The sequence below is a fragment of the Cricetulus griseus genome, chromosome 3, assembly GCF_003668045.3.
Source record: "Cricetulus griseus strain 17A/GY chromosome 3, alternate assembly CriGri-PICRH-1.0, whole genome shotgun sequence".
Taxonomy (NCBI): Eukaryota; Metazoa; Chordata; class Mammalia; order Rodentia; family Cricetidae; genus Cricetulus; species Cricetulus griseus.
In genome coordinates, this window is record NC_048596.1 from 196,062,648 (window position 1) to 196,081,272 (window position 18,625).

The following is an 18,625-nucleotide window of genomic DNA, read 5'->3' on the forward strand; positions in this document are numbered from 1 at the left end:
CTCAGGTTTCATCCCTTTTGGCAACCAGTCTTGGTGGTGAACTTGTCTAGTTTGCTCTGCTTCATTCTAGCACCTCCTTCTCTGGGTCACGAGTCACCCTGGTTTGAACTAGTGGGTACTTTTGGCTACTTACAAGACCCTTGTCAGTGTGGTGTGAGGACCAGGCAATGCTGGGATCACAGCCAGAGGGAATCCTAAGCCCCTGGAAGCACACTGAGGTTCCAGACCGCAAAATTTCCCCAGAGTGACAAGAATAAACCGTCTCTCAGCTCCACCCAGCCTCCTCCTCTCCACTCTGGTGGGCCTTGTGCCCGTCTCTTTGCCATTAACGCCAGCACTCATACTACTACAAGCCCCGTATTCCCCATGCCCTGGACAGCTGGACAGGTAGACAGGCTTCAAAGCTTCCATGATCTTGACCCAACTTCAGATCTCTCACCTCATCCTGCTCTGGCCTGCCTCAGGGGAGTCCTCCTGCCTGCCCTTGCTCAGCCTTACCCCACCTCTTGCCCACACTACAGATTTCTCCACTCATCTGCTGCTTGTGGTCAGCCACAGCTGACAGGTCAGTTGCCGCCAGTGGAGTATACACCACAGGAGTCCATGTTGGCCACTACTCTGGGCTTTTCTTTGGGGACATTGGTGGTTCATGTTGTAGGTCACTATTGCTGCTTATGCTTGACTTTGTAGACCATCCCCAAGTCCACCAATGCAAACCCCATCACTTTCTCACTGGCCAGCCAGAAATCCACTCCCACACACTGGTACCATCCCCACCGCCCAGGGCTAGCCCCCACATCCAGGCAGTCCAGAAACCAAGGTTGTCTTCCAACCTGGGAATCTCTGCCAGCCTAGCCTCAGCTGGGGCTTGTCATAGAGTATCTGCCCTGTCTCCCCCCCTCCCCTGTGCCCAGCTCCACACACCACCTCTTCCCTGCTACAGAACCTTCTCCAGGGCTTCCAAACAACCCACCCATTCTACACCCCAACTCTCTCCAAAGCTCCCTTTTGTTTTTTATAACCCTGACACACAACACTTAGGCAAGACACACTTGTTGGCTTGCATGGTCTCCTTTGACAAATGGGAGCCCGCTGGGTCAATTTGGGATGGGCTGTTAGATGACTTGGCATGAGCCAGAGGCACAGGTAACTGGAAAATGCCACACCTGCAGCTGTTCCTGCTCATCCCATCAGAAGCAGAGATGAATCCAGAGAAGTGTGCTCAGGCAGAGTAGGGGAGCCAGGGACTCAGAGGGCAGCAGAAGGATGCAGACAGAGTGCCCACCTCACTCAAGAGAGCCTTGAGCATCGGGGGCAGATATCTAGGTCACATCCTGTGGACTGTCAGCTGGCACTACTGAGCTGGAGGTAGTCCAGGACAGCAGGGGTGCCTGAGGGTCAGCAGGGTCTAAGTAGGGGAGGATATGAAGGGACAGGCCTCTTTTTGTTGTTGTTTTGTTTTGTTTTGTTTTGTTGAGACAGGGTTTCTTTGTGTAGCCCTGGCTGTCCTAGAACTCACTATGTAGACCAGGCTAGACTCAAACTCACAGAGATTTGCCTGCCTTTTCCAAGTGCTGGGATTAAAGGTGTGTGTATCACCACTGCCTGGCTGAGATAGCCTCTTTTGCTTTCCACATCCTGCCACAGGAGCCTGAAGCCCAGAGCCACTGTCCTGGGCCATTCCAGCACTTGGCATTTTAAAGCCCTTGTGTAGAGATGAGAAAGGCCCTAGAGCTAATTCCAACCCTCTCTGTGACATTTTACAGGTCACTGCCCTTACCTGCCCTGGAAGGAAGGTCTGTGGGGTTTACAGAGCCTGATAAAAGCAACAAACAACAGACTGAATTTAATCACCACACATAAGACCAAAACAAGAAGGGGACCAATGGGCAGCAGTTGAGTGGGCCAGAGAGCAAACAGCTCGATAGCCCAGCTTCCTGGAACTCTCGGGGCAATGAACTTGATCAGCAGGTCACAGCCTGTTAGCTAGAAATGGAAGTGGGAAGATGCTGGTCAGACAGCCAGGAGCCCAAGGTCTGCAGATCCCTCATTTGCAAAGCAGCCACCAGCTTGCAGGGTACCTGGATCTTCACCAACCCCCTCCAATAGCCACTGTTTCCTCTGATGAATCACACATAACAAGGCCCTTGAGGACAGGGACCAGTGATGTGGAAGGCCTGTGCTGAAACTCCAGTCCTAGAAACATGTGCCTCTTCCAACAGAATTCATTCCCATGGCCAGGATAAGGAGCTGTCATCCTAGGGCCTTGCCCATGTGCCCAGAGTTGCTTAGTCAGGCAGCAGTCACTCCTGTAGTTTTGCAGACTGAAACCTGTGGTAGAGGTCTCACTCCATTTAGCTGTGGCTCTGAAGTGCTATTGAGCATCAGAACTGTCAAGAAGGCTTGGGGCAATGTGAGTGGCTGGGCTTCCCTGGGCCTGCTAGCCTGCAAGGGAGAAGGCAAGCCTGGCGATCCTGGAGTTGGCAAGGCTAGGTGTTGGGAATGGTGGGCACTCAGTGAGTCAGAAGAGGCTGAGTGGAGGGGAGTGGTCCACCCTCTGCTGAGGACCTGCAGTGTGCCAGCCAGAAACTCGCCACAGTGGGCAGCAGGCATTGCTATCTCTGTCTTGTGGATGAGGACATGGAGGTGCAGAGAAGTGGGCTGTCCAAGTGTGCACCGCTAACAAGACCAGAGTCTCTGACTTCACAGACAACACCTTCCAGTCTTCTGTGGCTAGAACAAAGCTGTCCTTCCTGGAGGAAGGGTCTCATGGTTTGCCGCAGAGCCATCTTCACCTTTGTCCAACTCAGAATTGTTGCCAAAGATTTAATCATTGGCAACATGTCAATCAGGAGCATGTGATGTGACATCAACAGGGTCACTCATACTCCAGAATGTTCTAGCAGTCAACCAGAAAGCCACAAGACTAATAGGGATGTGGCTCAGTTGGTAGCAAGCTTGTCTAGCATGCATGCAGCCTGGGTTCCCTTTCCAGCATTGCAAAAACAACATGGTGGTACATGCCAGGGATCCCAGTACTCAGGAGGTGGAGGCAGGAGGAAGGGAAGTTCAAGGTTTTCCTTGACTCGACAGGAAAATATATCAGACACATTGAAAAAATTGGGGCGGGGCGGGGGGGGGCAGAGGAGCAAGTTTCACTCAATTTATTCAACAAACATTTGATTATTTGCTGGGCCAGTGAGACCCACTGCATGAATGAATCTAATTGAAGGGCAGAAAATGCTTGTCTGGCCAAATCGCTTTGTTTTTAAAATATATTTGGAAGAAAAAGTCTGTTTGGGCCTGGTGGCACAGTCCTGTGATCTCAGCTACTAGAGAGGCTGAGGCAGGAAGATTCCAAGTCCAAGGCTAGCCTTGGCAGCTTAGTGAAACCCTATCTCAAAACAGAAAGCTTGAGAAGAGGGCTTGGATGTGGCTCAGTGGTGGGGCACTGGTCCAGCATGGCAAGACCCCGGGGTTCATCGTCATGTTGAACAAGCCAAAGCCAAAGATGCCTATCTAGGAAGCACTGATACCAGTAATCTAACCGCTGCTCTCCTCCCCTCTCTGACTTGTGGGACCTGGCATCAGCGTAGTTTCATGCTCTCCTCTCATTGCTGTGATGAACACAGCAGTTGCCTCTACTTCCATGCTTGCATTTTTTAAACAGCTGTAGGATACTGGCATCTGGGCACAGTCAGTGGTGACTGATCTGTTTCCGGCAGGCAACTGGGGAAGTGGTATGCAGTGTTTGTACTCAGTGGTGTGACCGAAGCTCCCCAAGGATCACAGCCCTTTCTGATTAGGACTGCCCATAATGTTGAGATCCCAGTGTGGACGTAAGCTCTCCGCTGAGTTCAGAATTTTTTGTAAGGAAAACCAAGTAGTTGGTGGGACTTTCCCTGAGGCCCTTGAATGATCCTTGACCCTACTGCCCAGCTGGCCTAGCTCACAGAAAAATGCCTTTCTTTCAGATGCCATGACTTCCTGTGGTTGTCAAGGAGGTGGACTGTAGGAACTGGGGTCTAGTACATGTGTGACCCACCACTCCAGTGACTGCTAAACTGTAATTCTTCCCTGCAACCCAGGCCTGAGGCAGGAGGACCCTGGAGCTCAGGGAGTGAGCTCCTGGGTCTGATAGTGCTACCCCCAGTTTCTGGGGTTTTCCGGGAGTCGGAGCATGCCTCTGAATCTCTCCATGTGACTGCAAGGAGGAGCACGATTGAAGTGGTCACCCATCTCACAGGTGGGATCCATTGGAAAGGTGAAGCCTCTTGTCTCATGAGGTCACATGGCTTGAACAGATGGAACCAGAATCCTGAGAACACCTGGGCTGAACGCTTGTACACCCGATGCCTTCCAGACCCTAGAGCAAATGTCCTCCCTCTCCTCCGGATTGTCCCCTCACTGTTTAAAGGAAAGAGGAAGGAACCAGGCAAGTAGAGGGAGCTCCTGACGCAGGGCCCTGGAGCCTCCCAGCTTCCTCCCTGTATGCACAGCCTTCCTGGGGCTCAGCCTCTCTCCTTTTCCCTCATGGGGGTCCTGGGTCCCCATCTTTGGCAATCTACCTAGGGGCCCACAGTGCTGACCCCTAAGTAGGCTGGCACAGGCAGGCACTGACCACTCACACTGAGTCCCAAGTGTCACACAGAGCTTTGCTGGCAGGCCAGTCTGTCTAGGAAGGCCCTCATCCTGCTTCTGGCTTGGGAAACTCCTGTGGGCTTCTTTATCTGTAAACTAGTCATTGCTAAAATATCTGGCCATCTCTGGGCTGCTGAAGGGACTGGTGAATTTGAGGGTCAAGGCCATGGACATTGTGAGCCTGAACAAATATTTTGTGTGTCATGTGTCGGAAGGGCCTGGGCTCTTTGTGCCAGAGCCCTAACCTAGGTGGGGTCACAGACCCAGCTCTGTCCCAGCTGAGGCTTCCATTTGCTCAGGGCCTCAGTTTCTTCACTGGGGATTAAGTAGAATAATGCTCCCATTGCTGGGCTGGTGTGCAGATGGAACCACCTGAACCCACCAGGAGTGTGTGTGGCAGCTAGCAAGTGAGCACAGCTCTGCCCACCCACCTGAAGAACTGGACACCCGTGTGTTTGCCTACCTGAACCTCTCAGTCTCTCTATTTCAGCGCTTCTCAACCTTCCTCATGCTGTGACTGGCCCTTTAATACAGTTCTTCATGCTGTAGTGACTCCCAACCCACTTCATTGCTACTTCATAATTGTAATTTTGCTACAGTTTATGAATCATAATGTAAATATCTGATGTGCGGGGCCCCATGGAGGTCGAGACCCACAGGTTGAGAATCACTGCCAGCCTTTCCTGGGAAACACCCCGCTCTGCTGCCATTCACGCCTTGTGAGCCTGGGCTTGAGATGAACTTCTCTGAGTAGCAAGCAGCCTTGTGTAAGAGCCTGTCTATTCACGGTGCCTGGTTCCTGGAAGCAAGAAGGGATAAAGCTGGATGGAGGGAGGGTCTGCTGAGTGGTTCTGGGAGAGGCCAGGGAGAGCGCACTGGTATTAGTCTGCAGGAGTGATGAGAGCAAGCCCACGCCCCTCACCCACACCAGGCCCTTCCCTCAACTCAAATCCACTTTGCAACCTAGGAAGCCCCATGGTGACTGCCAAGGTGCTCATCAGGGAAACTGAGTCTCAGGGGTCACTCTGCCCAGCCCCTTGCCATGTTCCAAGTGGCTCACACTCCTGATAAATGAACCCTGGGGATGACTGGTTGTCAGGCTAATGCCACTCCAAGTCTGACACCAGAGCCGAGTGATGTCTGAGGTGCGTGCAGCAGGAGTCCACAACAGGAGAGATGCACTGAGGGAAAGGACAGGGACATCTACTTAGAGATGTCACTTGTGTGCAAGTGTTTCCCTTACTGATCTTATGTGGGGGTTTTCTTCCGTGGCTCTGGGGGTGCTGGGCAAGCACTGTAGCACTGAACTACAGCCTAGCATTCCCTGACTACAGCCTCGGCATTCCCTGACATGTGTAATCTACGGTTCTGGAACATACTCAGTGGTGGATGTATGCTTGACATCTGCAAAGCCATGGATTTGATCCACAGCCTACATGAAATCAGTACAAATATTGACACCACTTTACCCTGTTGGTGGATGGGGTGCATGAGTGCATGCTCATGTGTGTACTCGTGCAGAGGTCAGAAGTCAGCATCAAATGTCTTGCTCCATTGCTCTCCAACTTGTTCTTTGAGGCAGAGTCTCTCACTGAGCCTGGAGCTTGGCATTTCAGCAAGCCTGGCTGACCAGCAAGTGCCCCCAGGATCCACCTGTCTTTGCCACCACTGTGCTGGGATTGCAGGTACATGTCACCAAGTAGAGTTTTTACAAGGATTCCATGGAACTGAACTGAGGTCCTCTGTGTGCACAGTGAGCCATCTCCCCCAGCCTTTTCTACCCAACGCCTATGTTCCCTCTTTAGGCTGTGATTGCCTTATGCACATTTTATAACCAGAATTACAGAACAGAAGGCAAGTTTCCTGAGCAGGCTGAATCTCAGCCTCCCTCCCCATAAGCTTTTTGTGTAAGGGGGCCTCCCAGGATGCACCTGTCCTAAAAGCTCACTTTTTATGAGTCCAAAGTTCAAGTTTCCCAGGAGCCTGTGTGCATTTGCTGGCAAGCCTGCTTTGCCTTCCCAAGTAGGGAGGACTGTTAGGGACCCAGATACCCTCAGAAGCTCTGAGGAGCAGCCCACCACTCCTGTCAGCTTGCTGGCTACACAGGTCCCCTCTGCACCTTCAGACAGTGCCCTTTGGCCTGATTGATCTGGCATCTGTATTTATCTTCATCTCGATGGTTTTGATGCTGATAACTGCTGGACAGGTAAACAAGGAAGGAGGAGAAAGTCCACAAGGTGCCTATCAGCCAACTCCAGTAAGGGGCCAGGGCCGTGGGCAGGGCCAGCCTGGAGAAAGGCCAGTCCCTCTTTCCTGGCTTTCCAGGCTCTGGCCTTTGGCTGCTTCCAGTCTCCCCTTGGCAGCTGAGGCTCCAAAGTAGGAGACCCTGACCCTGGGTACACGCCCTCTTTGCCTCAGTTTACATAGCCAAAAGCATGGGCAAGTTGCAGCCAAGCACTGTGGGACATGAAAATAGAGATGGGATGCAGCCAGACCCAGGGGCAGACCTGTGCTCTGCAACTGCTCCAGCAGTTTCCAGTCAGGAGCCCTCACTGAGTTCAGAGCTCTGCTCCAGGTCCTGGTTTGTGGGAAGTACACTTTGAGACTGTTGAAGTACGGAGAGGGGGTTCCCTCTCACCCCAGGCCACAAAGCACACCTGACTGAGCTGAGGCCTGTAGCAGGGACTCTCTGAAGCTTGTACTATCTAGTTCAGTGGTTTAGCCCTGGGTAAACTAAACCTCTGAGGGGAGTGTCTCCACAGAAGAGCTCAATCCAAGGCAGCTCCCACTCAGACTGAGGAAAGCTGCCAGGTCTAGTGCAGTTAGTTGGAAAATGCAGAATGCATGCCTTTGTTAAAAACTGACCAAGAATTTTAAGGAAGACACCAGAGCTCTAAACAGCATAAATTACAGCACAGGGAAGCCAGGCAGGAAGAGGAAGGAGCCTCTGTGAACTGATACCTAGGCTGTGGCCTGCAAGTACCTGGCCTTTCCCCTAGACCCAGGTCAGCAGCCAGCAGTGGTGCTCACCCACCACTGCCTCCTACCTGTTCTCCCCCTTCACCCACCCCTGCAAGAGGTGCCCCTCTGCCAGATGGTGGTTTGGCACCATGTACTCCTTGGGGAACAGACTCTCCTATTAAGACTGTTAGTGCAAACTAGGGCTCAGATGTGTGTGAATGTGTGTGGTGTGTGTGTGCGCGTGTGTGTGGTGTGAGGTAGGGATGTGTGTGTGTGTGTGAGTGTGTGTGTGTGTGTGTTTGTGTGTGTGTAGCAGTACTGGGGATTGAATCCAGGGCTTTGAGCATGCTAGGCAGTGTTCTGCCACTGAGCCATCTCCCAGCCTGAGCCCAGGTTTGAACATATGCATATGAATGCAAGCAGGGTTTTGTGGAAGGATTTTTTTTTTTTTTTTTTTTTTTAATGGTACTAGGGCTTGAACCTAGGGCCTCATGCAATGCTAGGCACTGGCTCTACTGAACTATTTCCCCAGGCCTATATGCAGCATTTTAAATAATAATTTTTTTAAGCCAGGAAAAACAAAATATTAAATTTTTAAATAAAAATGTGTGCTAGTAGCCAAGATTCTCCCAGCTGGAGGCTGCTCCACAAGGTGGGCCTAAGGACCCTGTCTTTCTTTACAGGGTCTTTGAAGGGTTCTTTATCTGGCGTTTGTATTCATCTTTTTTAAATTTTCTTCATTTTTTTTTTTTTAGAAAATTGCATCTAAGCGTCACTTTCTTGGTTAGTGTGTGGAGTCCCTCTTAGTGTTGGTTCTTAGAGCAAGAGCCTGACACCCACCCCCCAGTCCTTGCCCTGGTGGCAGAGAGGACCATGAGGGTGACAGCTGATAATGACAGGAACAGGTAATGGTCACCAAGGTTGACAGTGACCTAAACCCCTACCCAACTTCCTTCTGTTGGAGCAAATACTGAACACCTTTGTGGAGAGTGCTGTCCCAGACCTAGTAGGCAGCAAACAGTGCCACCCCAGGACCAAGCTTCCATTCAGCAAACTCAAGAACAGTTTAGCAGATGGTGTGACCCCTCCCCGCTCCTCTACAGGAAGGGAAGTCTATGAGGACCAGGGAGATACCACACAATCCTCTGGCCCACACACCCCAGCCCAGGAAGGAATCAAGCTCAACCCCGTTTTTCAGATAGGGAAACTGAGGTTTGTCCAGAGCCTCCAACCAAGAAGTTACAGAGTGGGGATTACCAGGGGTCAGGCTGGTGCCTGGTGGCTTTTTTTCTGCCCCCCTCCCCACAAGCTGGGGTGGAAGCCTGGTGGAACAGCTGCATAAGGTACTTCAGGGGCCAGCAGGCCAGTCATTTCAATTGCACATGGCAAAGTTGTTCCCATAGGGAAGAGACCAGGTGATCTCTCCCAAGGGTCACAGTTCCTCCTTCAGATCGAGCCTAAAAAGGGGGGCTGACCAGCAGGGGCCCTTTAAGGCTGGCCAGGGGCAAGTTCATTCACCCAGGGGCCCCTGCTGACTCATGCTTATGAAAGTGATTTTCCTGGCCCCGCCCCTGCCTCCGCCTCCTCCCAGCCCTGCAGTGAAATACCCCTGCTAGCCTTGGGCCTCTCACAGCCTCTGGGATCTCCAGGGCTAATGGACATCCTGTTCCTGCAGTCAGTCACCGTGACCAAGTCCCAAACCCTGACCAAGTTCCTCTGAGTGTCCTGCCAACCCAGGTTCACCAACTCCCTCCAGCTACTGCCCATCAGGTGAGTGGCCTGGGCAAGGCTGTGGGTGGGAAGTGATAGCTGTGGGGAAAGGGAAGCCAGACAGGGCAGCAGGGCAGTAAGTAACTTGGTCCTGAGCAGGACTCTGGGATTCCTCCCTGCTCCTCCCAGCCATGTCCATGTCCAGGTGCCTGGGCCACTCTCCCCAACAGCCTCATCCAGCCCATGGAGTAGCTGTTCTGGCAGGAAGAAGTGTGAATAGCCTTGATCCATGGCCACCATGTCTATAGTCCAGTGGGTGCTGTGCCCTGTGTGTCAGGCACAGATGGGCACAGCCCAGGGGTCTGGGCACTAAGCTTATGGAAGGTGCTTGGAGGTGGGGCATCAGGAATCCTTGGGCTCAGGTGGGGCAGGCACTTGAAATAAGTGTTCATTGTGACTAAGGCCGGGTAATACTTGGCTGACTGCGCACTTCCTCACGCCCCAGGACTTTGTGTCACTAGCAGCTGTCACTGTTACTTGTTGCTTTGTTTGGGAATGGAGGGGAAGGGGACCAAACTAGGCTGTCTGAGACCTAGACAAGATGCCTTCCTCTACCCTACCTCAGTTTCTTTCTCTGTGTAGTGGGGATAAGAAACCCCAGCTCTTGAGTATCTTAGAGGCAAATGGTACAAGGCCCCAGCCCTCCCCAGTGTGACAATTTCATAACCTCAGAAATATCTGTGGTGTTACACCAGGGCAGTTATTGACACTTATGAGAAATTCTGCTTTTCATTTTTATGTGCATGGTGCATGTGCTCATACCTGTGGAGGTCAGAGGTTGATGCCTAGCAACTTCCTCAATCGCTGTCCACTTTCTTTTTCTTTATTATTTATTTCTTTATCTTTGTTTATTCAAGACAGGGTTTCTCTGTGTAGCCCTGGCTGTCCTGGAACTCACTTTGTAGACCAGGCTGGCCATGGTTAGTACTTAGATGGGAGACACCTTATTTTTAATCTTTTTTTTTTTTTAATAGAGAAAGTGTGTTGGGGGGTCAGTCAGTCACCCTTAGGGGTCAGGAGTCAGTTTCTCCTCCCATCTTTATTGAGTCCTAGGGATCAAATCAGGTCACCACCCTTATGTAACAAGTTACCTGTTGGGCCATTTCCCTGGCTCTCCTGGACTGAACCTGGAGCCCATTGATTCAGCTAGCCAGCCAGTTGTCTCCAGGCCGCTTCCCTCCAGACCTGGGATTATAGACATTTGCTTTTTACAGGGGCACAAGGGATCCTAACTCAGGTCCTTGCACTGTGAGGCAGGCACTGTACCCACTGAGCCATCTCCCTGGCCACCCACACCAGCAATTCATCGTGTTAACTTTTATGTCACTATTGCCCTACCAGAGGGACATCAAAAAGGGGCTGTTCTAAACTTCAGGGTGGGGGACTCGCTCCTGTAATCTGAGCACTTGGGAGGTGCTGGCAGGAGGATCAAGAGTTGTAGGCCATCAGAGGCTTGGTGTAGTTTAAAGCCACCCTTGGCTGCAGGAGACCCTGTCTCAAACAAACCAGGAGGCTTATTCCAACTCTACAAAATACAGCCAGAGAGTGGAGCTGAAGTGCAGAGAAGTTGTTTTGCTTTATAAATGTGTAGCTAATGTTTGTGGGTGGTTGTGAGGGTGAGCAGCTTGGAGGATGTGACCTGGGGGGGACGGGGGGCCGGGGCCTGGTGGTGACCTCATGTGTATGGCATCCAGCAGCTCCAGGTGAAGCCTCTGCCAGCTGTGCTGGGAAAGGGGCCTGGTCTTGGAGTGCAAAGTCCTCCAAAGTATTAGCCCATCCTACTTCCTGTGAAGCAACTTGGGCATCCCCTTGGATCTGGCCTGTGTGGACAGGGCCTCCTGCTGGCACCAGTGAGGAGTTGTATGCTGGGGTATTACAATGAAGGAAAGGGTTGGCACCTCAGGTCTCCAGGGATACTTGGCATGCTCTTTTTAGGAGTGTTGGAATGTCTAGTAGGGTTCTGCCCACAGGGATCAATTTTCAGTTCTGTTAACTGCTTGTTCTGAAGCTTTGGGGGCATGACTTTTCCCCTGAAACCTCAGTCTCCTCATCTGAGAAGTGGGTTGCTGCTGTTCCTGGGGATAGCAGAGGCAGGAGGGAGAAAGCCCAGGCCCTTTGATGTTCCTCGGGTGCACTTGGGAGGGGATTGCCTTCCAGGAACTGCAGCCTGAATGCCCAAGGCTCTGACCATAGCTGCACGGTCAGTGAGAGACTGACCCTGCAGCAGGCCATTGGGTACAACCACACAGTGCATGATGAGTCTCTGGCCCCTACACTTGCAGGAGCACAGAAAAGGTTCTGGAATGAGATGGCCCGGTACAAGTCCAGTCCCCCTGACTAGATGTAGGATAGGCTCCTTGAAGCAAAGGTCTCCAGCCTCAGTCTCTATCTGTAAATTGGGAGTGATCGAAAGAGTACTTTTACCACTCAGATAAATATTATAAGCATGAACTGGTGTGTGTAGAGGGCTTGGACCTTGAGTAGCAACAGCTCTACGGAAGTCTGACAATGCCTGGTGTTGGCTGCTACAATTACTGCCATTGGTCATGCTACTTCAGTATCCTCTTAGGCCCTGTATGGGAAGGCCATATGGTTTCTAATAACAGCAGGGAGCCACCTGCGCCCTCCCAGGGAGGAGGAGGGGGACTCAGGGGATGCTGGGGACATAGAACACCTTCTTTACAAGTCAACGAAGCTGTCCTAAGCCTAAGCATAACTGAGGCCAGGAAGATGGTTTTTGAGCCCACAGTGAGGTGCAGGAGCATGTCCCACTGGCAGGCTGCTCCTCCCCTTGTGTGGCTCACCCTCACAGTCACCAGCAGGGGAGCACTGAGTGCCAACAGCAAGTAAAGCTGCTGTGAGGTCAGTTGTCCCGTCTGACTGGTTGGACCTGCCTGATGGGAGATGCTGGTGTTTGTGTCCCAGCACACAAGTCATACTCAGCCTCAGCTGTGTTTTGTTGGCCTGTGAAGGATTTGCGTGAAGGTGCTTCATTGGCTGGCCACTTTTCCAAACTAGAGAGTTCTGCCTCTAGAGGCGATGTGACCTCAGACCAGTGTGCTGCCACTAGGTGAATCTGAGGTTCTCAGGGACTCGAAGGATGGCTCAGAGTCTTAATCATCAGTTAGCCTTAGGGTAAAGTCCTGCCGGCAGCTTTCGCTCAGGGTCAGCGTGGGAGGGACAGGCGCCTGGAGGATCTCATCACCCCTGCTCCCCAGCTCCCCATCGTGGCCAACATTGTTTGTGGCCCCTGGTTATGCACACAGGGCTGTGGCTCCTGGGGGAGGTTGCCCGCCCCTGCTGCCAGCCTGGGAAAGCAGCTCCGGTGCTTTAAGCAATTAGGCATTGTGACCAGCAGGGGGCGCAGGAACTCCAGAACCGGGGCTTGCTGGCATTTTCCCAAATCTAACTGTCAGAGTCTCCCCAAGTCCAAGGTCCAGCCCCACCCTGAGCAGGAAGTCAGGCAAGGCCTTTCTGTCAGTAAATCCACCCAAGCAGGTGTTCCAGAATATTCTCCTACTTGCACAGTCTACAGAAGCCCCAGGTCTGGGAATGAGCCAGTGTCACCAGTAAGGAAGTTATTGTGTAGCCAGTGGTGTAGTGGCACTTCAGCTACCACAGAAGTCTTCTTGTATCCCCACCCCACCCCCAGCCCTGCTTACTGGGCATGGAATCCACTCCCTGAGATGAATCGGGGAGATGGATGGCATAAGGCTCAGTAGAGATTGTGGCTCCTTGTCTCCAGGTAGCTAGGGAGCAGGGCAGGGGCCCCATGTGGCTGGAGACAAGCTTGTTGGATGCAGAGAATGTGGGAGGAGAGGAAGGAGAGATGAGGCATATTGTGGCTACCCCCTGGGGTCCTACACTCAGTGCTGAGCGCCAGAATTGAGCTGAGAATTGGCTGTGTGTCCCCAGCCTGACCACATGGACTTCTCTTTGCTCTGTTCCCCAGGTCAGCAGCCAGCCTCAAGCTGAACTCCAACCCCAACTATGAGCTCCTGGAAGCATAACTACCTCAGGGCCAGCAGCTCAGAGCCCCTCCCAGTGGTCATCATTGGTAAGTGTCACACTGGCAGGGGGTACACTGGTGCTCTGGGGACCCCTGGGTCTGAGGCCAGCTAAGCTAAGGCTGGACTCTAGTGGCTCTCTTTAAATGAAGCTGGTGTGCTTACCATGGGGCTAGCACTATGTGACGGGGAACACAAAGATAGGGCCCAAGTGTTTCCTGTCTTCAGTTCTTCAAGACTGAGAAAGCATCAGGTGAATGGACATTTTTAAAGTAAAAACAGATTGCTGGGCAGTGGTGGCACACACCTTTAATCCCAGCATTTGGGAGGCAGAGGTAGGCGGATCTCTGTGAATTCAAGGCAGCCTGGTCTACAAGAGCTACACAGAGAAACCCTATTAAAAAAAAGAAAAAAAGAAAAAGAAAAAAAAATGAAAACAAAAGGATGGCAATAAGAGCAGGGGAGAGATGATGCCTTGATCCATCTAGGAGCTTAGGTCCACTCAGACTCAGAAACAGCCATCACCACCCACACAGGGCTTGGAGCAATCCATCCCACCGATGGACCATTGCCACAGCCCTCCTGGCTGAGGCTAGCACCCTGCCTCTGGGCTACACCTCCATCCTCCTTTTACTTTGGAGCTCACTAAATGGCCCGGGCTGGCCTTGAACTTCAGATCCTCCTGCCTTAGCCTCCCAAGTTTCAGGCTTGCGTGGCTATAGGGTCTATCTCTGTGAGTGTGAAGCCCTGCTTAGCTTTTTGTCAGCTGTGTGAACACAGACCACTTACCTAACCTCTCTATGCCCATTGCCTCACTGACATCATTGCAGAAGTGGCTTAGAAACATTTCACACAGGACCCCCACACAGGAAGCCTTTGACCATTGCTCATTAGTTTATTTCTTGATCATTATTACACGTGGCATCTGACACAGAGTAAGAACTTGGAGACTGTTCACAGAATGAAGTCCCCCTGACACCCTGCCCTGTCTCTGCAGGCAATGGTCCCTCTGGTATCTGCCTGTCCTACCTGCTGTCTGGCCACATCCCCTATGTGAAGCCAGGCACCATCCACCCACATCCCCTGCTGCAGAGAAAGCTGGCTGAGGCTCCAGGGGTCTCCATTCTGGACCAGGTGAGGCTGACACACGAGTGAGTGTGTGTGTGGGGTACTCTCCTAGGGAAAAGCTAGGGGTCCCTGAAAGACCAACCACACAACAGAAAAGCCCACCAAACCAACCATAAAACAGGACAAGAGCAGCTGGACTGGTTTTCTGAGACCACTGATGCCATGTCAGTGGTCTAACTATGCTTTAGATCCATGGTTCTCAATGAGAGACTCCCTCTAAGAATACTCACTGGGGCCCTTAGGCTCCCAAAAGGACCACAGTGACAGTCCCCAAGTATAGAGGTCTCTGTGTAACCAGTTTCTCTCAGCCTCAAAGTGGGACTCTGCTATCCTCTGGGGATCCCATTGACCCGTGCCTCCCCTTCAGGACCTGGAATACCTTTCTGAAGGCCTTGAAGGCCGAAGCCAGAGCCCTGTGGCCCTGCTCTTTGATGCCCTCCTGCGCCCCGACACAGACTTTGGAGGCAGCATGGACTCTGTACTCTCCTGGAAGCAACAGAAGGAGCGTGCTGTCCCCCACCTTGTCCTGGGGCGGAACCTCCCTGGGGGCGCCTGGCATGTGAGTGTCTGTCATCTTGGAGCCGCCCCTGTTCTACCTTATACCTCCTTTTCTTCTCTTCCTGTGTCTCCTCTACTGCCACCGTCTCAGTCCTGGGGAGGGGTGTTACCTGTCCAGGCTGAGCCTGAGAACTCCTTTCTCCACAGTCTATTGAAGGTTCCATGGTGACCTTGAGCCAAGGCCAGTGGATGAGTCTCCCAGACCTACAGGTTAAGGACTGGCTGCGGAAAAAGTGCAGGTAAGGGGCCCCTGGAGGCTGGGCAGGCTAAGGAGACTCCCCTACAGACAGACACAGCTGGCCTCTCTAGTTCTGGCTCTGGTGGACTCTCTCTGCAGATGAAGAGGGATGTCAGGCTTGTCCAGTGACAGGAACATATGCTTCTCTTACCTTTGATGCAAAACGCCTGTCAGAATTATATTACGGTGACGCTACAGTGCTCATAGCCTTCCCTTTACATGGCTTTGAAATATTCCTAAAGGGGCCATGTCCCTGGTTTAGCAAATACCCTACCGCAGTGATCCACTGCCAGCCTCTCTTCCGTGTGCCATTGTGAGAAACAACCCAGTGGGTAGCCTCTTAGGACAGTTCTCAGTTTTCAAAAAACAAAAACAGTAGAGGGGAATGACAGACAGAAACAAATAATTCAATAGCTCCTGGGTGACCTAGGTGGATCCTGACCTTTGAGTCACCCTTAGTCATATGTGCCTGCACTGGGTAACTGCAGCCATGTGGAGTCATACAATAAGTTCAGGGAGGTCAGAGGTTATGCAAAGCCATCTCCCCGACCAGCATCACAGACCCTGTAGTCACTGTCTATAGATGGCAGCAGAAATGATGGCGCAGCCCCCTATGCCTTTCCTATGTGGCCCAGGACCTGCTAAGGGCTTCAGTGGGATACTTTAAAGTTCACACTAATCAGAATGTGACTCACGGGATAGAGCGTTGGGGATTTGGCTCAGTGGTAGGGCACTTGCCTAGCATGCACAAGGCTCTGGGTTCTGTCCTCAGCTGAGAGGTGGGGGGCTGGGGGAGGTGTGACTCACATAGAAAAGGGTAGGGAAGCCCTGGGTACCCCTGAGGAGCATGTTGTGCCATGGCACTCAAGGTCAGGTTCAGAGACCTCTGCCTTCACTCACCCTCCCTTGCCCTCCTCTAGTTCAGCCCTGCTCTTAACTCTAGCTGTATAGACCCTTGGCCTCATTCTGAACTTTATAGATGTGAGATCATACTACATTTACATAGACCTTTTGGGTTTTATTTTTAGCTTTTGAGGCAGGGTCTTGCGGTGCCAGGCTGGCTTTAAATTGGTGATCCCCCTGCCTCAGCCTCCTGAGTGCTGGTAGTCACCAATTCTTGGACTATTATTACCCCTTGGGGTAATGACATCCCTGGCTGGCCAGCCCAGGCATGTCACTACAATGTTCAAATTCCAGTCTAGGCACTTGGTTTGCACCCAACCTTGTAGAATCTTCCAAGGCCTCATGGCATGTTGCTGACATACTCATACACCTTGCCTCACAAGTCGGGAAACTGAATCACAGGGAGTTTCAGGCTCCCTGTGTTAGCTCCACGTTACACAAGAGACAGCGAAGCCTGGCCTCAGCTAGGAGTGCTGTCACCACTGGTATTGCCTACCTCAGTGCCTATCTCTGACACCCAGCTCCCACATCTGTTTCCTCCTTAGAGGTCTCCGCAACAGCAGAGCCACAGCTGGTGACATCGCCCACTACTACAGGGACTATGTGACCAAGAAGGGTCTACTTCACAACTTTGTGTCTGGTGCTATAGTCACTGCCGTGGAGCAGGCAAAGTCTGAGCATGGTATCCCTGAGGCTCAAGCACCCAGCCCACTCTTCCAAGTGAAAGGCTACTTAACTGCCAAGGACAACAGCCACCAGCCCTTCTCACTGTGGGCTCGTAACGTGGTCCTGGCCACGGGCACCCTTGACAACCCAGCCCGGCTAGGCATCCCAGGAGAGACTCTGCCCTTCGTCCACCATGAGCTGTCAGCCCTGGAGGCAGCCCTTCGGGCAGGCACCGTGAACCCAAACTCAGACCCGGTGCTGATTGTGGGCGCTGGGCTGTCTGCAGCCGATGCTGTCCTCTTTGCTCGCCACTACAACATCCAGGTGATCCATGCCTTCCGCCGGTCTGTCCATGACCCTGGCCTGGTGTTCAACCAGCTGCCCAAGATGCTGTACCCTGAATACCACAAGGTGCACCAGATGATGCGTGATCAATCCATCTTGTCACCCAGCCCCTATGAGGGCTACCGAAGCCTCCCTGAGCACCTGCCACTGCTCTTCAAGGAGGACCACCAGGCAGTGTTTCAGGACCCACAAGGGGGCCAGCAGCTCTTTGGAGTCTCCATGGTGCTGGTCCTCATTGGCTCCCACCCCAACCTTTCCTACCTCCCCAGGGCAGGTGCTGACTTGGTCATAGACCCAGATCAGCCACTGAGCCCCAAGAGGAATCCCATTGATGTGGACCCCTTCACCTATGAGAGCACTCACCAGGAGGGCCTGTATGCCCTGGGGCCACTGGCTGGGGACAACTTTGTGAGGTTTGTCCAGGGTGGGGCCTTGGCTGCTGCCAGCTCCCTGCTGAGGAAGGAGACCAGGAAACCACCTTAACGTCTGTAGATGCCCTGACACCAGGCCTGAAGAGGAGGGGCTTATCATAGCCCGGTGGGACATGAGTCCATCTAAAGATTTCCCAATGGGGGGGACCAGTCTCCCCAGCAGGAGATGAAGACTTGAGCCTTATGGATGGACTGTCTGGCCCAGAGGCATGGGGAACACAGGCTACCCATCCTCAGGCTAGTCAAGGCTCAAAGTGAGAGCAGTAGCCATAGGCCAGAGACACCTGGGCCTGGGCCTGGGCCCCCTTGAAGCTGTCAGTGTGTGCTGGAATCATGGGGCCAGCTGAGTGCCCAACTAGGAGGACTCCAGGTGGAACCTTTCAGAATCAGGTCCATAATAAAACCAACAGTGCCTCCACTGTGCCTGAGAAGTCTGTGCTTGGGGAGTGGCTGGACAAACAGACCCCATACTGGGCCCCTGGATGAGATCTATAGCTCCCGGAGAAGAAGGGATGGAGGCCCAAGGTGGAGCAGTTGTGGGAACAGTGCTACAGACTGGAGAGTCTGGGCAGGGAATGGGGCTTCCAGAAGCCCTTTGCAGCCCTGTCCACCCTGTAGTTCCTGGTCTGCTTGTCAGTCTCCAAGTCTCACCTCCCTGTTACCTGCCTCAGGGCCTTTGCACAGACTGGTGTCCAGCCCAGGTCTCTTAAGTCTGAGTCACTTGCACAATTCTCCACAACTTGCTCTGCCTTCAGGGTAACTGGCGTCCGCGGGTGGAGGAGGGGAGGAAGGGACACGGGGAGGAAGGGACGCGGGGAGGACCGGCCGGCAGAGGGCGCTCAGGGATCGCCGGACACTAGCACCACGGGGGAGGGGACCCGGGGTCAGCGGGACCCTGGTGGGGACTGGGGCACAATCCCGGGGGCTCCCACCCTCCTCCACACCCGTCCGCAGTCCTGTGTGTACGAGGACATCCC

At 52.9% G+C, this 18,625-nt stretch overlaps 1 protein-coding gene across 1 annotated transcript; it reads left to right on the forward strand.

The window, feature by feature from the left end:
* Positions 1–9,204: 9,204 nt before the first annotated feature.
* Osgin1 (oxidative stress induced growth inhibitor 1) lies at positions 9,205–18,069 on the forward strand. Its single transcript, XM_027410770.2, has 6 exons — positions 9,205–9,372; positions 13,325–13,429; positions 14,377–14,513; positions 14,875–15,066; positions 15,213–15,304; positions 16,752–18,069. The coding sequence occupies exons 2-6, from the start codon at positions 13,363–13,365 to the stop codon at positions 17,698–17,700; spliced, it is 1,437 nt and encodes a 478-aa protein (XP_027266571.1). The 5' UTR covers positions 9,205–9,372; positions 13,325–13,362; the 3' UTR covers positions 17,701–18,069.
* Positions 18,070–18,625: the final 556 nt, after the last annotated feature.